Source organism: Gadus morhua, chromosome 8 (genome assembly GCF_902167405.1).
Source record: "Gadus morhua chromosome 8, gadMor3.0, whole genome shotgun sequence".
NCBI lineage: Eukaryota > Metazoa > Chordata > Actinopteri > Gadiformes > Gadidae > Gadus > Gadus morhua.
Window position 1 is genome coordinate 17,570,728 of NC_044055.1, and position 23,441 is coordinate 17,594,168.

The 23,441-nt window shown below is 41.9% G+C and overlaps 1 protein-coding gene across 1 annotated transcript; it reads right to left on the reverse strand.

Annotated features, from left to right (window-relative positions):
- Positions 1-247: 247 nt before the first annotated feature.
- kiss1ra (KISS1 receptor a) lies at positions 248-16,795 on the reverse strand. The gene is made up of 5 exons (XM_030362920.1): positions 15,290-16,795; positions 13,417-13,541; positions 2,259-2,394; positions 1,860-2,098; positions 248-1,647 (listed from the first exon to the last, which is right to left on the reverse strand). Exons 1-5 carry the CDS (start codon positions 15,564-15,566, stop codon positions 1,258-1,260), a joined length of 1,167 nt encoding a protein of 388 aa, XP_030218780.1. The 5' UTR covers positions 15,567-16,795; the 3' UTR covers positions 248-1,257.
- Positions 16,796-23,441: the final 6,646 nt, after the last annotated feature.

The window sequence follows — 23,441 nt, forward strand, 5'->3', positions numbered from 1 at the left end:
ACAATAATTGGCAGGTGATTGGATAAACCATCTGTCTATCAAAGCCTGTCACATATATCACCTTGTTCCTCATAGGACACTGATTGGTCAGAAGAACTGTGGTGTTGTGTTAAACATAGCGAAGACCGAAATACCAAATACGGTGACAAACTGAATAGCAAAGAAAACTGCAACCCATCACCCATATCAGCCATATCAGCCCCCCCTCCCCCGACACACACACACACACACACACACACACACACACACACACACACACACACACACACACACACACACACACACACACACACACACACACACACAGTTGAACTTACTGTCATACACCAACTGCATTCCATTTATAATTGGGAATGGACAAAAACATTGTGATGAAAATCAAAGATTAGATATGAAGCACTAGAAAACAGGAATGCTATATAATCATTGTGAAGCTCTATCTGGCATCACAAACAGCTCCAACAAACAGTAGTGGCTAAGTTCAGGACATCAAACACACATTGATACTGACAATTAGACAGAATTCAACTTTTTTTTTCATTTGTGTGTGAGTTTCTTCCTTTCCAATGAAGAAACAGCAGTGCTACTCATTACCCAGTCTCCACACAGCAGAAATATTACAAATGGGAAGCTTGTGCACTGAAGGCAGTTATAGTAATAGCCGTGTGTCTTACATTCATTGTAGCCCGGTGAGTATCACAGGAATTAATCTGAAATGTCCATCAAGCTTCCTATCAAATATGAGTCTAATTGGCCACTGCTCTAGGTGGATTAGAAGGGATTTCCTGTGGGCACACAATGTAGGTTTGTTTTGCCTTATCAGACGTCTATGGCTGCTTCTGTTGCCCGTGATCCTTTGTGATCCCAAAGTCTATATGTGTGTGCCATCACACTTTTTCTTCGTCGATTCACTTTGTCCTGTAATTGGCCAATAGACCAAATACAAATGTGTGCGAGAAATGTCAATCAGAAAAGCACTTGACATTCTTTTATCCAGCATTAGACCATGACTTTTCATGCGGTAGGTCTACAGTTGTGGTCAGGACCAACATCCACTATCAAATAAGACCAGTCTAATGTTCACAGAGCAGACAAAATGAGATCCATGAATGAGGTCAGGATATGCGGTTCAAAAGTCGCAAAAGTCTCTTTTAACCAAAGTTAGCCTCCTATTAGTAAGTCTCCGAGGCCTTAAGGATACCGGAATATGAAGGCAGTACTTATGTTCTCAATCATTATCGGTTTCCAGCCTTCCGTTCATTCAATCCCGCTCACGACATTGTTATTGTTCCCTTCTTCCGCGGCCACAAATTTGATCTCTGCGTTGGCGGTCCGGGACACCGTGCTGTTGTCTCTGATCCTGTGCTTGAAGAGGAAGGGGAAGGTCTTCCTGAAGGACTTCTGAAAGCTGGCCCCCATGAAGCCGTAGATGATGGGGTTGACAGAGGAGTTGGCGTAGGACATGCAGTTGGCCCACGTCTTGATCTTGTATGTGGCGTAGTTGGGCTGGTACTGGGGATAGAAGGACTGAAAGAGGACAAAGAACTGGATGGGACCCCAGCACACGGTGAACAGAAGGACGATCACCACCACCATCCTGGACACCTTGCTCCGTATGCTGATGGTCCTCTCCGACAGCAGGTTGACCTGGGGAGGATCAGAGAGATCAGGGGGAAAGAGCAGTGGACCGAACGAGAGAAGAGGAAACGGGTTAGTTCTTCTGCCTTGCAGAGGAACTCCACAACTGTATCTACCAAATTGATTTTCAGTTTGAGGAATATATCTCAACCGTATCTACATCTGCACAGCTGCCGCTGGGCATCGTCAAGCTGCATATAGGGTTTTGAGGTTTTCCACACCTGGTAGTTGTTGTCTACTGGCTCCACGGTGGGCCGCCCTACCCTCTTCACCATCAGCGTGTAGCAGAAGGAGATGGTGAGGACGGGGAGCAGGTAGGCGGCTATGAACTGGTAGAGGATGTAGGCCCTCTCGTGCGTCTTGCTGGGGAACCTGTCCACGCAGTACTGCCTGGGACCGTACCAGTAGCCCTCCTCGATGTGTTGGTACAGGAAGATGGGAATGGAAAGGATGAAGGAACCTACGATGGGAGAGGGTTCAAGAGACAGATTGATATGAAAACAACTTGACTTATTCTGTCAGGGACTGTTCTATGATTCACTTGTTACTTCTTACAAAGCTTCTCCCATTGCTGTCAGTATATAACTGAATAGTACGCCCAGAGGACAGCGTGAACCCACCTATCCAAATGCAGACGCTGACGATCATGGCCACCCTCGGCGTGCGGTGACGGAGCGACTTGAGCGGGTACACGGTGACGTAGCAGCGGTCGCCGCTCATGGCGGTCAGGGTGATGCATGTGGCCTGCACCGTCACCTGGTCGGGAGGAGTTGTAGACACAGTTCTCATTTAATAGTGCATCCATCTGCTTTGAAATTCATATTCAATTAACACACATGAATGCACGTGAGCACCTCCCTATGTTGGATTTTATATCAGTGAAGCAAGCAGTGCAGATGAGAATAATCCATCATACAGGCCACCCATACAGGCCATTTATGGAATCAACAATTAACATATAAATCAATAATTGTAACATTATAATGGTCTTTGCGCATAGAAACTAGCAACAGGCTACAACACAGCATTGGGTTTTCTTCAACACTCAAATCCTAAAGAATGTCACACCTACTTTTTCTTCATGTAAATACATCCTATTAAAGCTGAGATCGACACCATTTTGCGTTTACAAAATTGCTGTCAATTATGATGGTGAGTCCGATACAAAAATGTAGATCAAACTAACACTATGATTTTTGAACACTTTTTAAAACACTCCTCCATCCTTTTCTTCACTGTTACTTAACACAACGACAGGCCCAGTTGCCTTTACTCAATCTGAATAAAAACTCAAAAGCCTCCCATCTGAATCACAACCCGTCCCCTTTTGCTCACATACACTGCACTCCTTATCCACCGTGTTCCCAGCCCTCTATTGAAGGCGCAAAGAAGAGGAAGGAGATACAAAAATAGATGATTAATTAAGAAAAAGGAAACGGTAGCGTTTGATTGGCACTCAGAGAGAGTGGGCTCTATCTCAATTCACCGCACCATGTGCCTGGGAGTTTACTAATGAGTTCTACACCCTGTAATGTATGCATGTGAGGGTGTTAGTAAGGTATTAGAGTCCCAGCGCTGGTATTGACAACATTTGCATAGTCAAATCAAGTGCTATATTCATTAGCTGTATGGAGCTATACATCCTCCACTCTTATAAATTAACACCTCAAAATGAATGCTTCTTTTCCCACGTGTAGGACCTCCAAGTATCTATACGTACAGCAGCAAGACTCAAACCGGGAGCTTCTTGAGAATGATTGAGAATGACGAGGTCTCTGTTTATTTCTAAGCTGCCCTCCATAAGACCCTGGGTCTGTTGGATTCATCTTAACCCGTCTTCCCCCCGTCTGTCTCACTCCTTTGACTCTCTCCAAGTTCTGAGGGTGGCACTCAAGGCCTTCAAAGCTCCAGAGCATAATTAATACCCATGATGTGATATACCGGGAGAGCAAGACATATAGAAAGATAAATATATATATATATATATATATATATATATATATATATATATATATATATATATATATATATAGAAAGAGTGAGAGAGATAAGGGGATTATATTCAGAGCAGGGAGAATAGATGTGATGATACAGGGAGGGAGTAATCGAGTTCCCACAGCTCCCATCAGTCACTAGTTCATGCTCTGTTTAAAGTACGCCGTGAAGGGGGGCCCTGCTCTCACTGCAATTTATATGGTAATTAGATCACTAATGTTTTGATGACCCCCTACCCCTTTTAGGACAATTCTACATTTTTCGTTTAATGTAATATTGTGTGGGGGGGGGGGGGGGGGGGGGGGGGGGGGGGGGGTAGTGGTGCACTCTCGTGGAAATAGGCATAACTTTTCATTTTGCTTCTCAACATCATGCTATTGATATGAACACAGTCGGTGTATACCCTGATCTTGGTATTTGTACTGTCTATGCAACCATTGAAATCTGCTTTCATGTTCACAAGATGTTGTCGCTTTAGAATTGGCATTATAACGAAAGTAATTCATAATCAACCCATAGATTTCTCTATGGGTTGCATATAGTTTTGGTTTAGAGACTTATTTTTATAACTGTGCTGGGGAGTCCACTGTCTTCACAGAACTTTTACCTGACGAGTGCTGCTATTTTAATCCTCCCCAGACGTCTGGCCGAGCTGGAGGAATTGCGACTGTTTTTAAGAGTGACTTAAAATGCAAACAGATATCGCTGCCATCCACCACCAGCTTTGAACTTAGTCTGTTTGAGCTGGGACATTCTCACACAGTGTTGTGTGCGGTGGTTTATCAGCCTCCCAAATATAACAGAGACTTTCTAACAGATTTGTATATGTTTTTGGCGGATATAATGCCTAAATATGACCGGGTTATTATTGTTGGAGATTGTTATATTCACGTGTGTTGCCCTGAGAACCGATTGGCAGGACAATTTTTAAACATCATCGACACGTTTAATCTTGTGCAGTCTGTAATTGGGCCTACACATGAACACACTTGATCTTGTTTTATCTAATGGTTTGCCTGTTGTTAATCTGGAGATCTGTGACGCTTTTTTCTCTGACCATTTGCCTGTGCTGTTTGAAGCTACTGTTTGCTGTCAAACAGTTAAACCTCGCACTGCCGCTCGCCGATGTCAGGTTATTAACCCTTCCACTGCTGCTCGCTTTACTAGTGCTTTCAGTCAAAACTGTGTCTACCCTGCATTTGTGTATAAGGATACTGAGGCTCTGAACTCATGGTTTCTCGACACCTGTCAAACTGCCATAGACTTTGCGGCTCCATTAAAGGCTAGACAGCATAAAAACCAAGTCAGAGGTGGAGCCCTGGCTGAATGAAATAACCCGTGTTTGCCAGACAGGAATGTTGAAGAGTTGCGAGAAAATGGAAAAAGGACAAATTAAAGTGTCCTTTCAAATGTTGAGGGATTGCTGGCGTCATAACCATCCTTTGTGAAAGAGGCTAAAAGAAAATATTTTTCTGATATTGTCCTGTTAAACTCTCACAAGCCTCGTGTATTGTTTAAAGTTATCAACGCTCATCTGCCAGACAACTTATTTCGCCACCTGCCATTGACCCTTCAGTGTCTGTCCCCTGCTCAGCTGTTTTTGACTAATTTGAGCCTGTGACCCTATCCTTTTTGCAGGATATTGTTGTTCATCTGAAGCCCCCAGGCTCTCCGGGGGATAATGTCCCTCCCCGACTTCTTAAGGAGGTTTTTCAGACTGTTGGACCATCATTTACTGCAGTGATAGCAGTCTGACCTCTGGAGTGGTTCCTGTCAACTTTAAACATGCCGTTGTGCATCCGTTGTTAAAAAAACCTAGGCTGGATTCTACTGTTTTGGAAAACTTCAGGCCTTTATCCAAATTGCCCTTTCTTTCTAAAATCTTAGAAAGATTGTGTATTCCCAGCTCATGGACTTTTTAAATGAACAAAATATTATTGAGATTTTCCAATCCGGCTTTAAAACATTGCACAGCACAGAATCAGCGCTTTTATTTTTTTTAGCTACTGACCCCAAGGACGGATTAACATGACCACGGGCCCTGGACACAAACCAGCCATGGACCCCTACCACCACGCAAATACACGCACCAGCACACCGAATTTGGTCGCATATAACTAATGCAATTCACAACCACACACATTATAATGCTGCGCGCAGCCGAGAGAGAGAGAGAGAGAGAGAGCGAGAGAGAGATATGAGTGTGGGGGAGATGCATAATGAATGAAAAATAATGAAAACACTGAATATCAGAAGCCAGGATGCCACAAGTTGGAGGGAGGGGGGGAGAGAAAGAGAGAGAGAAGCTGCATGGTACATTATATTGCAGCATTAGAGAAGTCTCCTCATAGAGACAGATTTGGATCCAATTGAAACGAGTACACTTCCATTGTTTGATATAAGACAGTGGGTAGAGAGAGAGAGAGAGAGAGAGAGAGAGAGAGAGAGAGAGAGAGAGAGAGAGAGAGAGAGAGAGAGAGAGAGAGAGAGATTTTCTAACCCTGCAGCTGCGGGCATGCGTAGTGCAAGCCGCTCGTCTTAACGGCAGAACATGGAATCTGTCAGGTTAATATCATGAGTTTAAAAGCACCTACTGAATTCCTCTAATGAATTAATGAGTCAAAATGTTGAGATGGACGGTATTTGTTGTACCAGGGCAGTATCTTTAGTGTCTTTTTCTTTCCTTCTTATATGCTATGCCGACCCGCTTAGCACACGTTTATCCATTTTTTCCCTGTGAAATTTTCCGTTGACCAAGCACTACGACATTAACGTTCCGTCAGGTTATTTTATTTTAAATGTGATGTATTTATTTTTGCAAATCAAAAACATTCTAATCCTTTAATGACCAAAGAATGAATTTTGAATTTTTTAAATAAAAAATAAATGAAAAAATAATATGTATATCAAGGGCCCCCCCATTGGCCAGGGCCCTGGACATGTGCCCACTTTGCCCATGCAGAAATCCATCATTGACAGATTCTGGTCACTGTGTTGTCCTTGTACTTCTTGATTTGACTGACTCTGGTCACTGTGTTGTCCTTGTACTGGATTTGACCGCTGCTTTTGACACAGTGGACCATGAAATCCTGGTTGCTCGTTTGGAGCAGTGGGTGGGCATCAGTGGCACACCTCTTGAATGGTTCAGGTCCTACCTTCTGTGACCCCCCCTGCTTGATCTCGGTTCTTTAGCACAGTACCACAAGCCAATTACGACCAATCTGGGGGTAAAAGTGGACTCAGACCTTAAATTTGACAGCCAGATTAAAGCTGTGGTGAAGTCTAGCTTTTTCCAGTTGAGGCAGCTGGCAAAAATTAAACCAGTCCTTCAGAGACAGCACTTTGAAATAGTAATCCACGCCTTTGTGACCACCCGGCTGGATTTCTGCAATGCACTTTATATGGGGGTTAGCGGGTCCTCCATTGCTCGTCTGCAACGGGTAAAAAATGCTGCTGCCCGTCTTTTTACTAGCACAAGAAAGTATGAGCACATTTCACTTATTGCCTGTGCATTTTAGAATTCATTTTAAAATTGTCTTATTTGTTTTTAAGGCCTTGAATGGCCTTGCCCCACCTCACCTATCGGAGCTGCCCCACCCCTACATTCCCAGCCACTCTCTCAGGTCAGCTGACCAGCTGCTCCTGACAGAGCCCAGAGCCAGGGTAAAACTCAGAGGTGACGGAGGTGTTTCCGTTGCAGCTCCAAAACTGTGGAATAATTTGCCACTGCACATCAGACAAGCCCCTTCACTGTCTCTTTTTAAGCCCCATCTTAAAACTCACCTCTCTTCTCTGGCTTTTAACTCCAGGCAGCGTGTTGATGTTATGTAGATGAGTTGATGTTATGTCGATGTGTTATGTGGGCAGTGTATTTTTATTATCTTTATATATTTCTTATCTTGTTGTACAGCACTTTGGGAACCCTGTTTTTGCTTAAATTGTCTATATAAATAAAGTGGATTGGATTGGATAATATAATATAATATAATTTAAGGAAATACAACCTAATTATTATTTTTTGGTCATATATATTTGTGTAGTACACACAAATGAAAGTAATATAAATGTAGCATGCATTTTTGTCTTGAATTTAACCGTTGACATATACATCATTAAAGAATGATATATATGTTTTCTTTTCAGGTATGTGCCATATACAAAGCTTACATTTAAAATGGAAAGAAGAAACGTAAGCTTCTCCTCTTCCATAATGTTTGACTGCTCTTCTTCTCTTTTCAGGCGGAGGTGCTTCATGGCTGACAGCAACAGGTATCCCCATTACCAGCAGAAGTGGAGCTCTCATAGAGAGAGAGAGAGAGAGAGAGAGAGAGAGAGAGAGAGAGAGAGAGAGAGAGAGAGAGAGAGAGAGAGAGAGAGAGAGAGAGAGAGAGAGAGAGTAAGCGAGAGCGAGAGACATGCAGGATGGATGGGCTGCCAGGATACACTCTGTTGCGCATTAGACATGAGTGCTTCTGTGGCACTAATCTGTGTATTTTTCAACATGGATTCACCAGGAGCCAGGTACCTGGGACTCAATGGATGGAATGGGATCCAGCCCATCACTGAACGTGGGCTGTAATCCTTTTTTGTAAAAGAAAAATATATCTCTGGGTATTGAAAGTGAAATATTATTTTTCTTTTATTATATACAATAAAGTGCAAGCCAACTTTAGTTAAATATAGATTAATAGAAAAATGATTGGCTGTTGATTGCTAGTAAAGTGAAAGTATATCAATGAGATATTATGGGTAAGATTCAAGAGCTATAAATTGAGTGTAATATTTTAGAAATGGCTAAATATCTGTTGACTTTGCAACTGCCTCTATTAAGAGATCATTTCGACCTTTGACTGCTCTTTGTTTCTTTATGAAAAATCATGGCGTCTCTTCCTTGTTTGGTTCAGGTATTCCACCTTGACTGTAACGTGCATGCGTGCACATGGCGCTATCTTAGCTCTACCCATGTCTCCTCAAAAGGAAGGTGAATGCAACACGTCGATGGAAAAGGGCTGAGAGGGAGTGGGCCTACATTTGGGGTTGTTAGTTATTATTATATTATTTAATATTATTATATTATTTTATATATTCCAAAAAATGAAATTGTCTGTTATCTTCTTAATCATCTGGTATCTCTGTTTGCATCTCGTAATCATATCTTCACAGCAGCTGAGAAAAATCTAGTCATGCTTTTTTGCATATACCTTATCTATTTTCGGCATTTCCACGCGGGTACAGCAAAGCTTTTACTGTAGACAGATTGTAAGGAATTTCTTCCAACGGTGGGGCCTGCAATCCTCTCGCTTATGAATCTTTCATTTTCAACAGGAATTGTTCCCTCCAATTTCAAGGCTGCGGTGTTAAAACCGCTACTCAAAAAGCCTGGCCTAGATCCTGAATTAGTCAGGAACTATCGGCCTATATCGAATCTGCCCTTCCTTTCCAAGGTAGAGGAAAGGATTGTAGCAAAGTAAATCGTTGATTATCTGACGAGGAACAATCTCTTTGAACCTTTCCAGTCAGGGTTCAGGAATTTCCACTCAACTGAAACTGCTATTACAAGAGTTGTAAATGACATCCTTTTAGCTTTGGATAAAAATACAAGCACAATGCTTGTGCTATTGGATCTGAGCGCTGCGTTTGATACGATCGACAACGGCACTCTTCTTCACCGTCTTGAACACTATGTTGGTTTCGGGGGTACGGCTCTTGGTTGGCTTGAATCGTACCTCATAGATAGAACCCAATTTGTGCATCATGAGGGTGCAGAATCAAAGCACTGTAAATTGCGCTTTGGCGTACCACAAGGGTCGGTTCTTGGTCCATTACTTTTTGCAATTTACATGCTTCCCCTGGGCGACGTTATCCGCGGCTTCGGAATTAGTTTCCATTGCTATGCGGATGACACCCAGCTCTACATTCCTGTAGATTCCGGGGACTCGGCCCAGATTCAAAGGGTTGAGTCCTGTCTGGCTGCTGTGAAGGGCTGGATGTCACAAAACTTCCTACAGCTTAATACTGGGAAGACAGAGCTGATAGTTATCGGCTCGAAGCGGGACCGGGAAGAGTTTGAGGATGTCTCTGTGGTTGGATGGCTTCGCCATCCCACAGAGTGCGTCCGTCAAAAATCTTGGTGTCCTGTTTGACCCTCAATTATGCTTTGACCAACATATAAGAAGTATAACTAGAATTGCCTTTTTCCATCTGAGAAACATTGCAAGAATTAGACCAATGTTATCTGCAGTGGATGCAGAGACACTGATTCATGCATTTGTTTCGTCAAGACTGGACTATTGCAATGCACTGTTCTCGGGATTACCGAACTCTACCACAAAAAGTTTACAGCTGGTACACAATGCGGCAGCTAGACTGCAGACCAGAACGAGAAAGTTTGATCATATTACACCTATTCTCGCCTCTTTACACTGGCTACCAATAACTTTCGGATCAGACTTTAAGGTGCTATTGCTAACCTATAAAGCCTTGCATGGATTATCTCCATCCTACCTGAAGGACCTGATTATTCCTTATAGTCCTTCTCGGTCCCTCCGGTCTTCGGGAGCGGGCCTTCTTTCATTGCCGAAGGTTAAAAAGAAATCGGCTGGACAGAGAGCGTTTGCCTATCGAGCCCCCTTCCTATGGAATAGGCTGCCATCAGTGATCAGGGAAGCTGACTCTGTGGAGCTATTCAAAGGAAAGCTCAAAACGCACCTCTATAATCTTGCATTTGGAGTGTGAAAACGACAGATGCGAAATGAAGACTACTCTGTTTGCTTGTGCTTTTCTTATTACATTATACATTCCCACTATGTACTTTTCCGTTCTAATTCACTATTCTGTCTGTTCTAGCGTGTTGCGGGTACTGGACTGGATGCCTGGACTCTCCTCATGGATAACCGGCCAGAACCCCATCACCATTTTAATATGATGTGCATGTATTTACCTGTATGTCAATTGTGGCATCAATTGCACTCCTGACCATCCCTGGAAGAAGGGATCCCCTACACTGCGTTTCTTCTCAAGATTTCTTCCTTGCTGATTCAAGGGGGTTTTTCTTGCCCGTGTGGGGGCATGGGTAAAGGGGGGTGTCACAAATATTTGGCCTGTTAAGCCCTTTGAGACTGTAATGGTGATTAAGGGCTATACAAATAAAATTGAATTGAATTGTAGAATCAAAGTGTTTCATCGTGCATCAACAGGCTGACATTTGGGTTGACGTCAATGCGCTGAGATTTTTTTATCAGAAGAAGCCAATGCACCCTTACAGTCCGCTGTCTTGTAAAATTGCATTATAAATAAGAACAGACTAATCTAAAAAATGTAAACTGTTGAAAAAGGACGGATAGTTCTTGCTTATGAATGACACAGAGTCAAATGCTTCATCCAATGCCTTGTGTATGTGTGAGGTTGTTGAGATAAGGTTGCAGTAGCACTGCATTTTTGTTGATATATAGCGAGAGAGTGTTAAGGTCCATGATGTCCATGATGACCAGAGGATCATCAAGGACAGCAGACTCTCCTGCACCTGCTGTGATGGGCTACTATGTTTGTCTCATCATATTCTGTCTGATCAAATATTCAGTTCCTTAAGAGGGTTAAGTCTGAAGTGTGTATAACTAATTGGCATCTAATTGAATGAACTTGGCTGAAATTATATATAATATTCATAGGTATGGACATTATATATATGGGAGTTGCGAACACACTTGGAAAAATCATATAAAGGCTTCTTATCTCTTTTTACATTTTGTTTTAAGGAAACAGCTAGTTTTGGTTCCGTTCAAATCAAAATCAATTAGTTGCCTTTTGCTCTCTTAATCTAATAATAAACTGATCAATAGAGCAGTACAAAGCCACATGTGAAAAGTGGGGGGTCTTACAACACGGTTGTACGATTTTTTACAACATGGCTGAAAGAGGACCACCTTTTCACATTTCGGGGCACCCAAGAAGGGGAAAGAAGCAATGGAAGATTTTTAGATAGTGACACAAGCTGACGCAGTAAAAAAGATAGCCGAATGATGGGTCTAAATAATAAATAAATTATAAAAACCCTGAAAGAACAAGATTTATATAGTCCAAAGAGTAGTTATCTTAAGAAAACGAAATGCAATTATTTTCAGTGTTCAAAAAGAAAGCCTACCCCTTGAAGTGAAAATGTGTGTGTGTCTGCCGTTTCTCTTGCCTGGATGGCAGACCTACCTCAAAGGCTCATTCCCTTTTTAGAATGAAGTTCATTAAGTCGTTCTGGCTATTCTTTGTTTAAACAGCACTTAACTCATTACTTGTTATCGTCTTCACTGTTTCAATCCCCCCCTCCCTCCCCCAACCATCTTCATTTTGAACCTACCTCTCGTCTTCAATTTAATAGATCTCCCCGGGAAGATAATAAGCAATAAGCTTCAAAGAAGTCAATCTTTAGTTCTTATCAAAATTACAGGAAACATTTTGGAACACAGATGTTCTCGGACTCTTGCACCATTTTGACTAGTTATGAATAATATTTGAGTTCAAACAAACTTTGCAGCTATTTCTGCTTATTTTCATGCATCTGTGTAATATGGGTCAATTAATAAGATTTGTAAATACTGGAAAGGCGGCAAAAACTATTTCTCTTTGGATACCTTAAACCCCTTTAATACTTTGATTCTAAATAGTGGACTTCATTTTGTATTAGATTTAGTATGTGTTTAAGTTCTACATGAGGAAGCCTCAACCAATAACACAGAGGTGCAACTGCCACTTGGCACAGGTGCAGCTTGTTAAACTAATTGCAGGGGTTCTAAGCGATAAAAGACAGTCCCACATGGACAAGTGCCTTTAATTTATCACAAAGTCACTTTGAATTAGGGATGGGTCGGTCGCGAACGATTCGTTCACAACGAACAAATCCCGAAGGTGAACGACGAGAACTGATTCCCAAAACAAGAACACTGATTCTTTGATTATTATTATTTATTTTTTTACATAAAACAAAAACATGGTCACGAAAATAAAACATACAAACGAACAGAGCTCCATCTCCCCGCAACCTTATATTGATTGAGTCTAAAATGTTCTCAAAGATTCAGCCAATGAGAGTACTACAGCAGGTAGCAATCGCGTTGCCATGGCACATTGGTAAACAAATGAAAAGGCACCGCCACACAAGTTAACTAACGATCACTGTAGGCTTCAATATCATGCAAGCACTTCATACGTTTTCTTTTTACTTTGTTCTACAACACAATTGAATGCTTTAATAAAGTATTGATTTAACTACCATGGAAATGGTCGAACTGCGTCGTATAGGCAAATGCTACAGAAATTTGCTTTTTTTGTTTTTCCGAGCGCACCGTTACTGAAAACTTTTTTTCGTTTCCGTTTTCTGTTCCACCGTGCGGTGCGGTTCGATTTCGGTGCGGCCTGGCACAGCTCAATTACGGCTGGCGTTTCGACCGCCGACAGTACCCTTATGGTAGGGCAGTCTGTGAAAAAGCCTTAATTGGCGGGCGTACCCAATACTTATAAGCACTGTCAAATGACTTAATCTGATTTAACGAACAAATTAAACGAACGAATCGTGATAGTGAACAGAACTGAAAAAACTGATTCCCGGAAAATAATCATTTTGCCCATCCCTACTTTGTATAGTGTGAGCAGCAAGTTCAAATGTAAGAAGTATTTCCATAATTAGGGGTAAAACACCTGCTGAAAAGAGGCGCCACACATTTGTGTTTGAAATTGCCAAGGATGAATCGTGTATCAAATAACAGGAAATGAGTTCGAACAAAGTCAAGCTCTCACCTGCTGAAGAAAGGCGACAAATTTGCACATGAAGTCGCCAAAGATCCAACCAGGGAGGGGGTAGAGCGTGGCAGTGAAGGGCACACAGCACACCAGGAAGGTGATGTCTGTGGCAGCAAGGTTTGCTGTAGATTAAGAAAGACAAATATTAATGGTTTGTCACAAACACACTCCTGCTTCCAGTCATCCATTTATCCTCAAGGCTTGACCCCTAACTTTAAACAGAACATTACTGTGGCATCGACTGACCATTAAGATAAACATTTCAATCAAGATTTTTGTATATGTTATCCGCTGAGTGACAGTTGATGTAATTTGATGTGTGTTCGGGGATATCATCATTCAATTCTTATAAAGTGTTGATTTATGTGTGGACACATGTGTCTACCATGTCTCCAGTTTAAACTCAAAATAAATATTCCAGCTTCAAGGCAACCACCTGGCAGAGTCTTTTATCTGTGTAATGTGTGATTAATAAGATTTCTGGTGAATCACATTGGAGCAATGTGATTAAGTGTTCACAATAAGCCAAGCTTGCCTAAAGTGCTAAAGTGAGGATGTTTTGTTTGTGTCAGAGAACCGCTTCATCAAATGATTAACGGTTGTTTTTCAGATGTTTCAGAGCATCTTACTGGCTGAAGGCAGGAAATCATTATTCGTTGTACAATATCTACATCTTTATAGATAACCATTTCTTCTCCACCTGATTATGAACAGCTGTGCATAATTTATCCCAGCAGGAAGCAGAGATTGAATGGGCCCTACCAATCTGATATTGCAATGTGATTTACACTATTAAAAACAGGAAATTAACGGTTTAAATTCCAAGCAGGAAAAATGACAAACTACATTGACTTAAGGCTGTTGTTCATGGTCAAGGTTATTTGTGGATATGTATATGAAGCAATGTTTCTGAGTAATAAACAGTCTTGAGTGTATAGGTGAGTGTAATACGGAAGTGCCTTGGCATATTACATTATTCCAAGTAGAAATTCACATCATGTACACTGTGATGTGATGTGAATGCAACATGCATCGATGCACACTCTCACACATTTCCACACACACGCACACACATGCAAAAGTTGAAACGTTGACGCCACCTTGTTGAATTAACCTTCACTATCAATCCCTCCGTTTCAATTGGAATTCTGGGGAGGTGGCAGATATGGTTGGAGAGCTTTCAGAACCCATTTAGAAAATCAATCACGTTCGGCAAACGTCAGTATGCCCTGAATACCAGGTATGGGCAGGGAAACTTCCACTGGGACCGGACTTGATTGTCAGGACATCAATCTTTGTAATTTGACAACCTTTCTCACATTATCATTTTCTTCATTTGATAGGTTCACAGGTTAATAGGAGTTACTCATAATGATTTGTTCCCAGTAGGGTGTTCTTGTTATCATCCCTCAGCATCTGAAACACCTGCAGTAAAAGACTGCATGAAAAAACGAATAATATTCTACAGGGACTGTTTAGTATTATTTGGTTATTTCTTGTTATCAGACCACTCTAATCCTGCATCATGCAGATTAATACATAGAAGCCTCTAGCAGCAAATATTATATCCTATATCAAAATAAAATGAAAAAGAGAAAAATTTGAACATCCTCCCTACACCTACCTACTTAAAAAACTGATATATATATATATACATACATACATATATATATATATTCAGATATTAAGTTCTCAGCAAAAAAGCAGAAGCAACCTGTCTACTCTGCAAATTGAACTTAATACCCAAATATTTCCTTTTTATTCAAATCGCATAAAGTAAAGCTCGTGCTTTTTCTTGTCGAACAACCAAACGACTCTGCCCGGGATATTTCCATCACGAGCAGTGGCCAGTCGCCCTGCCTCCACTCACCGATGTAGAAGTTGGTGGCGGTCCTCATCTGCCGGTGTTTGGAAATGACGTAGATGACCAGAGAGTTCCCCACCAGGCCCACCAGCATGATCAGGGAGAAGAAAAGGGGCACCAGCCAGGCGTCCGTGAGGAAGGGGTGCTGCTCCCCATCCTCCTGGCCCCCGACACCCCCCCTTCCCTCCCTGCCCAGGGAAGAGTTCCAACGGGAGCGGTTGTCCCACGACGGACTCTCGGTGGAGTTCCACAGCTCCTCGGAGGAGGAGGTGGAGGCGAACATTGCGGATGCAGAATAGAGTGGATTCTTAATCCCGGTGGTAGTAATAGGATGAGGGTAAGGGGGAGGAGAGGGGAGTCTTGCCTCTCTCTTTTACGTCAGGGGATGGCAGAGCGAGACAGGTGCACAGGAAAGTGGCCTCGCAGAATGAATAATGAGGTAATGGACTGAGAAGATATAATGACAAGAGACTGGAATAATCTGAGGTTTACACAATGGTAGAGATATGGCAAGCACAGAGAGAGAGAAAGGGAGATCAGAGACAGAGAGAGAGCGGGGAGATGGATGGAGGAGAGTAAGGGGTGATTTAGCAGAGCGGGGTGGGGGGTGTGCAACTTGACTCAATCTGAACTAACAGAAACCGACGATCAATGGAGCGGAATCAAAGGAATGTTGGAGAAGCAGGATGTGAATGAAGTGTGTGAGTGAGTGGGGGTGGAGGAAGAAAACAAGCTACGACAGCAGGGACAAAAGGCAAGAGCAGCCTCTGCTCAGCCCCCCAGCTGTTTTCCCCCCTCTAACAAACCCGAGGAGGAGCTATTAACCGTGTCACTGCTGCTTCCATCAGGTGGCAAGTCAGGGGTCTCCTTGCCTCACCGCCCAAGAACCATGCATCAACAAAGTAAAGTGTGTCCAGCGACACTTGGACAAGAGGCCACCCTCCCCATGTCACTGCCAAACAGGCCGGCTCTTGCGCTCACATAGTTCTCTGTGTGTTACCTGACGACCGAGCGAGCAGCACTGGAGACGTGTTACCCAGAGCGGTCGGCAGACCGGTGAATGGAGTTCTCGCAGGGCAGGTTGAGGGGCTTTCCAGCCAAGACAAAAACAAACCAGACTTTGTCAACATTGGTGTTTTGGCTTTCGTTTGCTTTTCTCTTCTTCTCTTTTCTTTGGTACTTTCTAGTACCTTTTCTTGGTTGCACAATCAGGAGTCCGACAGCATTTGAGCGTGTCCGGTGGGTTAGAGTTATAATCAGTCGCTTCTCTTCCTTCCCTCAGCCATTTCTTCCCCGCAGAGTGGATAATTCCAGACCTTTAACAAGGAACTCACAGTGGTTCTCTCTGCAGTGGATCCGCTGTGGAAATGCTCTGGATTCATCCTGTCTCCAGCGTCATTTGTCTCTGTCGCCCCCCAGCAGTGCTGACCTGTATCGGTTCGGTTCCCTGGCTGTTTCTCAAATTGTCAACGAACTGAGCTTAGAGCGAGGGAGATGTCAATGGTATTATAGCCGACGCAAGGACTCTCACTCTAATGCTCTCTCACGCGCGCGCACTCTCTCTCTCTCTCTCTTTTACTCTCTCTCTCTCTCTCGCTCTCTTTTTCACTCTCTCTCTCAAACACATAACGGAGAGAAGGTAAACTGATTTGATCGCCACTGCATTGATCTTCAATGCAAAGCTTATGTCAAGGTCTCCTAGCAACACCCCCCCCCCCGATCTCTCTCTCTCTCTCTCTCTCTCTCTCTCTCTCTCTCTCTCTCTCTCTGTCCCTCTCATGCACGCGATCCCTCATTTACCAGTCTCTTTATTCCAAATCCAACTACTGTGAAAAGCACCCCAGATGGCATTAACGTCTCGGAAGGCATTCATTATGTGGGTTATGTTGATCCATAGCCCTACAATAAATCCATATGAACCAACCATCAACATTTTTTAGTAGTCAAATAAATATTTACGATATACTAGCACCCCCTATCAATAGTTGTTTCATTAACTATAATTAATACAGCATCACCCTAACCAGCGCATAAGGTGCATGGTCCCAGGCTCAGGAGTCATCAAATAGAGGCCATATAGTGTCTTTATAACCCGGCCTTGAAAGTCCTGGACAAGAAGAGAAAAGATATCATCACTGCCAAATTCGAAGCAAATATAAGATTTTAGGTTTTGCTAATTTTATTTCCTTACATTTAGTTGAATTGGTCAAATGCCTAAAAAACACTGCCCCCCAACCTCAGTAGATTGCAGACTGGTGTCAACCACCCGTGTAACGTCAAAGGGCAATTGTACCATCTCTTTATGCAAAACATATTTTGCAGCAAAAGGCATAAAATTATGGAACACAATGCCAGATCTCTTGAAATTGATTCCAACTGGCGCCTCTAAAAGAAATGCAAAATTGTGGCTAATTCAGCAACAATCATGCTTGCATACATAGTTTCTTTAACAATGTACTATCTGTGTGTCTTCTTTCTTTTATTTCATTCCAATTTTCTTTGGGAAACTTTTTAATAATGTTAATCTGGTATTATTATTTTTAAAGAAAAGCTCCACTAGGGATAAGTGTGGTAAATTAGCTTTGGCTAGAAACACTACGATACAAACATCGGATGACTGCCTCATGCTTTCCTTAAATGAATAAATAAGTTACAGGTAAATAAACAGACTAATGACCTTGCTTTGGTGGACAACATTATCCTCCTCAGCGTCCTCACACCATTGCCAAAAATGCTGACATGCTTTGCTAGCAACACTCAGAAACCATAACAACGAAGCAACGAAGCAACGATGCAACGACGCAACGAAGCAACGAAGACGCCCCTGGGTGCTGACCTTCCCTCTGCCTTCCTGTCCGGCGAGGGCCGGGGGGGGGTATGTGAGTGTGCGCGTATACATGTGTATGTGTGTGTCTGTTGGTGTCTCACCCAACCACTATAACAGTGTATGTTCTAGTTAGCATTCTGGACTGGCCGGACGGGACCTTTAGGACGCATGAGCAGTAGCAGTAGGAGAGAAGTGTTGGAGGGAATGAGGATCAGTGATGTGGCATCAATGTCCTGCAGGGGTTAAGAGGAGAGGAATGGGGAGGAGACGAGTGAAGCAGACAGAGTGGTGAGGAGGAGAAAAATGGAGAGGACATGAGAGGAGGAGAGGAGAGGGGGGACGGGGAGTAAAGGAGACAGTGAAGGAGAGGAGAGGAGCTCAAGGCAACAGGACATGGACTGTTAAGTTGATTGTGTAAAGTTAGATATGATAGCATAGTAATTGTCGCAAGTCAGTTTTACATTTTTATTAAGATAACTTGAAAAATTAAGTGTTTATTTTGGTCGTTAAAAATATCTATTTTGGGGTTTGTGTGGTTGATGGCTGGTTTAAGAAGCCTCACCTGGCCTGAGTCAGACTGATTAGACTCTGTGGCTAGAGGAGTTGCCTGTGGTGCATGGGGCAATCAATGTACACAGGATAGACCTGCCATCACCACGCAAGCAGAGCTCTTTCATGTCAGCATTCACCACCTGCTCTGACTGCAACAGACTTCCAGTTCTGCAATTAACCTGTTTTCTTCAACTCCTCTGCGTGTCCTTAGAGCCCGGTAATGTGTGTGTGTGGTGTGCAGTATTTTTATCACATAAAAAAAAAAATATATATATATATATATTAATTTTTGAGGTTGGTTGGTCGCGGCATCTACGTTAAGACTGCCGCTGTGCGTGTGACTCATGAAACACAGTTGTAAAAAAATACATCTTTGTGACCTCCTGGGCTCTCTGAGATTTTCCTCAGTCGATAAATACAGGACTGCACTGGTGGCTGTTTGTTTTGAGAAGTCTTTGGACAGCCAGCTTATGATGTTGTAAAGGCAGCTAAGTCTTAAAGCATATTTACTGGTGTCAGAGGGTTTGATAAACTGGTACAGCTGTGTATCAGCTGTGTAGCTATGCTAGGAAATGTTGTCATAGCAGATGATCAATCCCGAGAGTTATATGTAAGCCTACAGGAAGACCAGGTCCTCAGATGGAACTTCGTGGTACTCCATATCTGGTCTGAGCAGTTGGTGAGGTAAAATCAACACAAAACATAAAAAAAAGTCCTGTTAGCTAAATCAATGAAAATTAGCCTGGAGCAGTTCCAGTAGCACTGTTTTAGTCTGCTATAAGGATTTCACTGGCGTGGAGCAACCTATGCGCCGGAGCCTGCAGCTATGGGTAAATCATTTTTGACTCTAGGGCAGTTTCTAGTGCTTGTTATTTAGTGCTTGTAGAAGCGGGTCCCGACATTTGTCAATTATGAATATTGTATGGCTCAGTTTTGTTTTTTTCATGTTTGCTAATGTGAATGATAATTCCTTGTTTGTTCTGGTTTGTTCAATATATATCAATGTATAATATTCAGTGCTTAACATTCAATATATTTTTTTAATAATCTAAATACATACATAAATTCATTACACCTTGCAACGCATTGCTGTGGTCGCCCTACCTCGCAACCTTCTGGCTTGTATTTCAGGAAATTGGCAATTTGCCAAATATATATATTTTTCTCTAACTTATCAATAATTGAGAGCATGAACTGCTTTATTCCCTGTGTTCTGCTGTCTTCCTCCCGGTGAACAGAGCAGGGCTGGGGGGACGTGCACAAAATGTCCAATTAGCTCCCCAGCGTTTCATAGGACAATGTGTCCAGGTGTCTTCCCTGCATTGCCTTTGAGACTGCCGATCAGTGATGGGGCCCTACTGCACAAAGGGGAAAGTAGAAACCAATAGCTTTCCATTGCTATTTTTTTGCAGACACGTTTCAACAAAGCGGTTAACAGTGAAAGGGCATTTTAGATTTAGATTTTCTCAGATACATTTCATTAACGAGCAGATAAGCACCTTACCTTAAGGATGGCTACACTGCGTTTTCCTGCCACAGGGAAAATCAACGCAGTGCCTTGTATCTTAGGTGAGAAAGGTTGGTAAACAATTAGGTTTCTTCTTTCATGTAGGCCCTATTGTCATTTTTTCCAACGCATTTCATGCTCCTAGAGCTACACATTCAGGCAAAATGTTTCATAGGAGGAATTCTCCCGAGGTACAAATGTCTTGCATATCTGTGTAACAACAAATTACAATTTTCCTTGAGTTTGTGGGCGGACGGAAGATGGAAGACAAGATCTGTATGTAGGCTTCACCCAGGGATTATTTAATGTTACATAAAGCGTGATTCAGACCACCCCCGTACTGTTTTGTCTAGCAACGTCACATGGCCTATAATATGAATAAGGGGGAATTCTGCTCAGCATCTTTTTTATTACTAGAAATGTTGCTAAGATACAGGCTGCTGAACTCCATGCCGGCTTCATGCATTTCGCTTTATCATTAGGTTATATAATTCCGTCAAGGAGCGATGGTAGGAGCAAATGTCACAGAATAAATCTGACATTTGAAGTGCAGGAAAACTAAATCAAATAACCTAATCTCTGTCCAATTTGAACAAAAACATTTTTATTGTGTTGACAAATCCCTCCTCTAGACAATACCACTTCAGACACATTGTTCAAGACGTTCAATATTAGAAATGCAGGCAAGCCTGTCTCTCTGATTAGTTTCCATTCTCTGCCTTTCCACAAGATGTCCTATCCTCCCAGCGTCACTGGTTCTACCACTCTCATCTGCAATCACTTCACACCTGAGCTTCCTTGTAAATCCCACCTGAACCTCATTCCTTCATTAGTCTCTCCCATATGTGCCAGTTCACTTCCGTTCCTCACTCGTCGGTTCGTTATAATTGTCACGTCCCTTTGAAATTGTATTTCTCTTTTTTTCTTTTCTATGCAAGGTTCTGGAACTGAGATTCAGAGTTTCCTTATCGAAGTCGTTTTGTTAAATTTTCCCCAGTTCTCGTGTGCGTTTGGTCTCATCACTCATGTCCCTGCTGCCCTGCTAGCACTTGTCGTGACAGAAAATGAGAAATGCAAGATTATTCAAACTCAACGCTGTTTATTGTGCTTTGCCAAGAAAGAAAGCACATGTAGAAACACCGAGGCCCGTCATTAAAAGACAATAATAAAAGTGAAATATATAATAAATAATTAAGAGTGTGTGAGTGTTTGTATGTTTTTACTGTATGTATGTATGTATGTATGTATGTATGTATGTATGTATGTATGTATGTATGTATGTATGTATGTATGTATGTATGTGTATATATATATATATATATTTTCAAACTATCTGCATGTTACAAGGCTATATATATATATATATATATATATATATATATATATATATATATATATATATATATATAGCCTTGTAACATGCAGATAGTTTTGACAAAAAAGAAAGGCTTTGACAAAAAAATGTTTTGAGCCCTGATTTAAAAAAAAAAAGTGAAGTCGACCTATTATGTCCTGGAAGTTTGTTCCAGATCTGTGGCGCACACATTTAGGCTGAGCATATGATCAATATTTACACTTACATTCTGCGTTTACATTTCTACTCTTTATTTTCTGTGTATCTTTTTTGCAGATTCCTGCATATTTTCATGCAAGTTTTCCCATATGGGTTTCATGGAGAGTACCTTATTTGTTGCATATTTATTCTGGTATTTCTTGAATGACTCCTCCATCATTTGCAGTGTATGTCACGTACCCTGTTGGTCAACAATTCAGACCACTAGAGACAATCTTAAGTTGTATTGGGTTTGTTTTATACGTGGAAGAGGAATTTGATTACTGTGGTTGTGGGTGTGGTTGTGGGCCATTCGGGTGCATATAACACCAATAACCTTTCAATCAAATGAAAGTCAAATAAAGTCATCAACAGTTGATGTTGTTTTTGTTGCTCCAGTAGGTTTTACAGATGAGTAGAGATGAGAAAACTTGGAAGCTCTGCAAACATCTGGAACTGCGGGGTGAAATCCAAAAGGCCTTTTCCATTGCCGTTAATTCCTAAACCTGTTTTAGGCTTTAATGTGTTTATAAATTAACACAGGGGGCTGGGAGCATGAGTATTATTTGTCCGTTGATATGTGTAACGTCATCTGGGCTATGATGACGCATCATCTGTGAAAAAGAAACAACACCCACAAGGCAGATTTTCAACTCCAAAAAGGGGCTGACAAGAGAACGGGGAAGGAGACAAAGACTCTGACATGTAAGAACTGAACCCTTGAAAAGGGTTTTCATTTTCCATTAATGTGAGGGGGTAAATGTGTTTGAACATCAGCCTGATACAGGACAATCCAACCCTTCTCATCTGGCTAGAAGAGTTTTAATATTATTCTAATATTTTTGGAGTCGTGATAGAATGTATAGAATGTGTGGAAGTAATTCTAATATAACATGATCGGACATCTAGAATAAACACCATCAACCCAGGCCTCAGCCCACAATTGAATTTACTTATAATAGATTTGGGTGGAGCTAGAATGAGTACAAATCCCCAGGTAAGGAAAATAAATTATGTGTTTGACTTAGATGGAGTTCAATGAATGGATGGTTGGATGGACTCCAGGTTCGGACACTATTTGATACCTCAACCTGCACTGTGTAAATGCTGCAGACAGCACTTTTCAGATCTATATTAATGATCCAATGTCAAAATAGAATGCCATCCACCCAGCGATCAATCATCCCATAGATTGATTTTTCTGTGCAGAAAGTTTTGGCTCCAGTGTTGCTCAGCCCTATACTGTTGCCATTTAAAAATCTTTCAAAGAGTGTGTTAACATACTATTTGCCACTGTCTCGATGAAATTGATTCTCTTTCAACAATGAATATGCTGGCATTGGAAAAGGAAACCAAATCATAAATTGAGCTATTTCATAGGGCTCAATAATCAGTAATTCTAGCCTGTAACCTAACCCATGGACAGACCCTGAGCGGACCTACTGGTCAATAAGTTACAGGGTAACACTTTACAATAAGGGTACATCTCACAATTAGATAACATTTAAGTACATAACATCAACAGTTAGCGAACTAGTAATGGAGGGGTTAATTAGTTCCTTGTTCCCTTATTGGTAAGTGTTTCCAGTTAAAGGGCTCACAGAATCACACTATAGGCTATCCACAGTCTTTACCCCACAATCAACGCCAAAGGGTGCACATCCATGAAAACAACAACAACAATCATTCAGTGCCTGCTGCCGATGATCAATGTTAAACC